At 53.7% G+C, this 5,884-nt stretch overlaps 1 protein-coding gene across 1 annotated transcript; it reads left to right on the plus strand.

Annotated features, from left to right (window-relative positions):
* LOC131264821 (nuclear pore complex protein DDB_G0274915-like) lies at positions 1-4,799 on the plus strand. The gene is made up of 3 exons (XM_058267087.1): positions 1-17; positions 1,549-2,956; positions 3,018-4,799. The coding sequence occupies exons 1-3, from the start codon at positions 1-3 to the stop codon at positions 4,797-4,799; spliced, it is 3,207 nt and encodes a 1,068-aa protein (XP_058123070.1).
* The last annotated feature ends 1,085 nt before the right edge of the window (positions 4,800-5,884 follow it).

Here is a 5,884-nt window from a genome sequence, read left to right on the forward strand (position 1 = left end):
ATGGCACACCAGACTCGGTACGGACGTTTTTGTTTTAGTTTTGCAAAAATTCATGTGCAGCCCAGCGGAGTTTATTTTATGTTGCTCGGGGAAACTTTCCCCATTACCATAAACGCCCGTGAAAATGCTCCTTTTCGTGAGAGAGGGCGGGAGGTAATCGCCCGGTCAGGATCTGGCTCTTGGGTGGGTGGATGGTGGAGCCTAGAGGGGGACGGTAGGCCACTGGCAGAATAATGTATGGTGTGCACCAATTTATCGGTTCCTGTCTAGTATTTCACTTTCCTTCCGCGCTCAGTTCCGCACCGTTGATCCGTCCGTCCGCTTGTTTCCCGCCGCTTGCGCTAATGTGCCCCTTAAGAACCCCTGGGTGGTCCCGCGGTTTACGGTGCCGCCATTACAGGGGGAGGTGAAGTTTCCTGCTCCGGCGAACCGTTTTGCCGACCGGAGTCGCGTGCTTCTTCGTGGCGCTTTGTATTTTCGATTCATTTATTCCTCCTTCGTCCATTCGCCGGAACCAGGGACGTGGTTTGCGAGGTTCGCGTGCCCGGTCAGGACTCGTCAGAGGTCGAGGCCCCCTCTCCAACCCGCCCGCAAAGCATGTAACAAAGCGAAGGAAAGCTTGAAATGACGGGCGACGACCGATCGAACGCCCGAAACGTTTATTAATAGAACTGTATATTTTCTTTACTTCTAACGTCAAACCGACCGGTCTTACACCGGGTTCACATGTCCGTGTCATTCCTTTTCGGGAACTTTTGTGTTGTGCCGTTTTTTTCTTTCGACCATCCGTTTTGTGTGCTTTGGTATTCCGGCTCAACCCCGGTTGAACACTTCACAAACGCAACCGAGCCAATCGACGTTTCAACTGTTAAAACAATTCCTCCCGGAACCGCCTGAAAACGTGCACATCATGCGAAAAAAGGGCCAACCATTTAGCACACACTAAACCCTCGCTGGCGGGATCGTTTTCGGCCGAAAATCAGAAACGGAAGGTACACGTACACAGAGCACCGAAATGTATCCCATCGCTGCTTTTACGGAACAAATCAATACTCCACCAAACCCACCAGAACCATACGCCATACTATCGGAGGAGGACGGCAAAGCGGTCGATCCTTAAAGCTCAAAGCAATATAAACAACCAAGTCAAAAAAAACAATACAAAAAGAGGAAAAACAATGGACCATCCAAGCACGCGTCGGTTTTTTGGACGGACCGAAGGAATGTTTCATTAGTTCTCACCCGAATGCACACGGGAGCGGTTTAGTGGTGCAGTGTCGAACGAGAGGACACGCTCAAGTTCTTGGTCGAACTTGGTAGGAGTGAAGGAAATCCGAAGCTGGCAACCGTTTGCTGATTTACGGCAGTTTCATTTCAGGTCGACCTTGCAAGAATAATTTTAGTAGTTGCTTGCTTCCTTCCGGAAACCGGACGACGGAAGGCTGTTTTGGAGTAGCGCTAAATGTAAACTCGTAGTAGCCTTTGGCACCACGGAGTGGTTGCATGTTAATCTAGATTAAATGTCGTAATCGTGCTGTTCTTTGTCAGAAGCAGTCACACCAGCACTTCCACTGCCGTTTTGATTAACCTATTTTTCTCTCTCGTCTCCCTCCACGACTCGCACGGTTCAATCTGTTGTATCCCGTGGTGGTTGAACCGAACCAATACAGACGCCAACCTGGACGGGCAGCCAAAGGAGCACCAGCATCAGCAGGCGGCCGGCAGTAAGCAGCAGCACTCGCCACAGGACGCCACACTAGTGCCGCTCGGCAGCGCCCACACCAACACCGCCAACTCCACCGACAGTCTGCTCGGGGACAGCCGCTCGGTGGCGCCCCCGAACGGGCAGAATGTCGTGTCACCGTCGGTGATGGCGCGGTTCCTGGAGGACGAGCTCAAGTCGAGTGACGCCCTGCTGCTCGGCACCCCGATCAAACACTGTGATACGTGCGTCTGCACGCGCAACGTGCCCGGCGGGGGAGACGGCGGGGCCGGCAGCAACGAGGGATCGCTCCTGCTGGCCGATCTGCTCGGCAGCGAGCAGAAGTACTACAGCGTCGCGACGCAGACGCTCATCAAGGGCGAGACGAACAACTCGCTCTGCCTGCGCTGCAACAGCAACCTCAACTCGCCGTCCCACAACAACAGTCCGTACATCATGAAGCTGATCAAATCGAGTGACAGCGTCATCTCGGAGACGAAGAGCAGTGTATCTGACTATCTCACCACGCCGGACAAGGTGTCCCCCACGGGCGGAGGCAACGCATCCGGGGGCAACGCCACGTCCAACGGGGAAACAAACAGTCTAGCCGAAACGGGTACCGATCCACTCGCTACGATGCTACTTCCGCCGACGAAAAAGGACGACCTGATGGTAAATCCCATCCTGGGGCACCATCGGCTTGCGACGCACGACCGCTCCAGCGCCAACGGTCCATCACCGGGTGATCATCCTCACGCGCCGCTGCTTCTCGGCAAGCCTACCAATCCGGCCACTCCGTACGCTTCCGCGAAGCTTCCATCGCACGTTGGTGTCAAAAAGCCAACGCCTCCGCCTCCACCAACGCCTCAATCGACCACCAAAACTATCCCAGGCTGCGGTTTAACGCAGTCACCGCCGGAGCGGGGTGGACCACCGCCTGCACCGCCTCAAACAGCGGCGACCCGCAACGAGTCTAAGTTTTCGCACGACTCACCCTCGTACATCATCAAGGACACGGACCAGATGAGCGGAAGCCACACGACGCCGAAGTCGACGTACGCGGGCCAAGGAACGATCAACCAGGTGGGCGCCAAGTACGGCACGGCGTCGGCAAGCGGAAGTGTCGGCAGTGGCCTTTACCACACCGTCGGCAGTACCAACAGCCTGTGGAGTCGCACGAGCAGCAAAGATCCGGAGAAGGACGGTGCGAAGATGTTCGAGATCTTCAACCGGAACCTCATCAAAACGATCAAGGTAGGCTGAGTACGTGCGTTTACTTTCGAGATCTTTCGTTAACAATAATTCTTACTTGTAGGCGGAAAACCCGAAGATGTCCGGACCGCGAATTTGCGCCCTTCGGATACAGAACGGTTCGAGCAACATCCTGCTGGACAATCTCATCGACGATGCGCTTGAGGGAGTGGACTCGAAGCCACCGACGCCGGTGATGTACACGCGCCGAGCCAAGTTCCTCGACGAGGAGTTGCTGCTGGACGACGATCCATCGATCGGACTGAACGGTGCTATCAAAACTACTAACCTGCCGACGGCGGCCTCTTCTAGTGGCGAATCGGGTGTGCTGGGAAAGCTGGTGGAGACGCCCTCCAAGCAGGGTGGAGTGGGTGATGTGACAGCAGCGACCGTAGGAGGTTCTGGAACTGGAGTTGGCGATACTGCGGAAGGTCATGGGCACCTGATCGACGGCAGTAAGGCTGGTCGTGTGGACGATGCCGCTGGCGGCGATGGTGGCGCTGGGAAGCAGGTGTGCAATATGAGTACCACCACGAGCCCACACTCGTCCGATCGGTTGTGTACGATCGGGGAGGAGGTGAGCAATCTGCTGATCAACACCAAGCTGGGCCCAACGCGGCTCGACCCCAAGCCGCCAAGGCTCGACATAAGCGTGAATAAACTGGATGGGCTGGACGTCACGTCGAAGAAGTCCTGCACCCAATCGAGCTCCATCTCGAGCGAGATCGACATTCAGGAGAGTGCGATCCTGCGTCGCCAACAGTTGTCCCGCGTGGCCGAGTGGGTGCAGAACAACTCCAAGCTAGGCAACTCGGAGAACCTTAGCCACACGGAGTCGGACCACGAACCGGCAGCTAGTCGAGCGGCGTTGCTTACCGACACGTTGAACAACAATCCCCCGGCGACCGTGAAGACTTCCTCCGCCCGTACATCCGTCCTTGCGCACGCGGACCAGAGCAAACCTCTTCCAACGGCGATGGCTGGCGATATCCGGATGGGTCGGATCAACTCCACGCAGCCGCTTGGATCGTACATTGGAGGGGAAACATTCGCCCGATGCAACATTCAGACTGGTCCACACAATAATAACAACAACAACAACAATAATAATAATAGTCCACACCATAACCCTCCCAATTCGACGTTTGCTCAACTGAATGGCGCTGTGAAGGTCGGAGGCGCCAAGCATGGATATAATAACGCCCTGCATAGCAGCATGTCTAGCGGTGGGTTCCAGCATCGCAGTGCCACCGCCGGTCTGATGCTGGACTATAATAGCAACGCCACCGGCACAACGACGGCAGGTACCGCCTCCAGCAGTACGGGCGTTCCCTTCCAGTGTCCACCGGCTTCCAGTGCGTCCGGGGCGATCCGGAAGGGTAGCTACAGCACATCGGGCCCGCAGCTCCGGGACGGTGCGCACACCGAGTGCCTCGTGGAGTCGGTTGGCGGTCCTCAGCCACCTCCACCATCTGCCGGGGACGCCGCCAACGCCGCTGATGACGACGACGACGACAGCAACAGCATCGATCTGGCCCAGATGGAGTACAACGTGAAGCAGTTCCTGCTGAAGCAGAACGAATGGTCCACGGTGCACACGCGGCGACCGTCGCTCATTTCTTCGTCCGCTTCCAGTGTCAAGGGTCGCGACGAACCGCTGAGGCCGGCCCCATCGACGAAGGGCCTATTTCCGGGCACTGCCGTCGCTCAGACACCCCACGGCACCTATCCCAGTATGACGCCGACGGGCGGGGGGCTGGGGACCGTCGGTGGTGGCAACTACCACACCCGAACCGGTAGCAACAAGTACCCCATCAATCCCCATCGGACGGAGACGAACCTGTAAGCCGGCGGGCAGGACAGGCCGGATGCATATACCGAACGTTGCTTACTGATATATTGTTGATCGCGTAGACGCTAAGTATCTAACTCAATACACCCAGGAGGGCATTAACACCACGGAGGGCTATATACCGTATCCAGCATAGTAGGAACTCCGGGCTATCCAGCAGCTCCCTAGTCGTTTAGGATCATAGTGTAAGCGGCGTACAAACCCGTGTCTGTACGCGAGTGTGTGTGTGTGTTTACATCCCACACCTGGGTGGAACAATGTTCGAAAGGAAATCAAAGTGCTCATTTATGTTTAGACTTAATCGCCAAATTTCGCTGTAGTAACTCGTCCAACTCAATGTAGTGCAGTGAGCTTTATCGGAAAGGGATGGCACAGAATGGCGGTGTCAGTTGGTATTATCAAGTCGGAAGTCGAGAAGAAGACCTTCGGGAAGCAAGGTGGCTTTTATACTGATTTATCGAGATAAGTTCAACAAGTGCCACGATAAGTGGCAAGTGGTTTTTCCTAACGTAATGTACATTTTTTTCGAGATTATTTTAAACTATTTTAAACAAATGTATGTTCAATGTTTTCAGAATGTGGTTTTTAAGTCAGTTCATCAAATCAAATCAACGTGCAAACATGTTCCTTTAAATTTAATTGAAGAAAAAAAGAATTGCTTGTCACTTCACACAAATGCTTTTGCCACGTAGACTAATGTTCTGTATTGTCTTCTATTTTATAACAATTTTTACTTCTACGTCACATACGTGAAACCAGTGTATTTTTAGCATCTAATTTCTTACTGTGATTTCAGAGCTTGATTTACCTACGTTCGGGTGTAATATTGCTCACCGACCGAGAACGTAAAAGATTGAAACGATAGAGATAAACAGAGAAAAATGCGAATGTGACGAGACACGGCTCATCCAAACCGCCATTTTGTGCACAAATGAAAGAGCGAATTAGTTGTACGAATTTTCTTCCCGTTTGGCTTTAGAGAACGAGAAAGGAGAGTGTAATATCTGTTTGTAAAAACAAAAACCATATACGGAATGCGCAGGGTTTGAACTGAAAAAAAAAACGGAAGAGGGTAGCAA

Source organism: Anopheles coustani, chromosome 2, assembly GCF_943734705.1.
Source record: "Anopheles coustani chromosome 2, idAnoCousDA_361_x.2, whole genome shotgun sequence".
Classification (NCBI taxonomy): Eukaryota; Metazoa; Arthropoda; class Insecta; order Diptera; family Culicidae; genus Anopheles; species Anopheles coustani.

Coding starts and splice junctions, on each gene's coding strand:
- LOC131264821 (XM_058267087.1), top strand. Junction 2,957..3,017: donor ACCTCATCAAAACGATCAAG/GTAGGCTGAGTA, acceptor TCTTACTTGTAG/GCGGAAAACCCGAAGATGTC.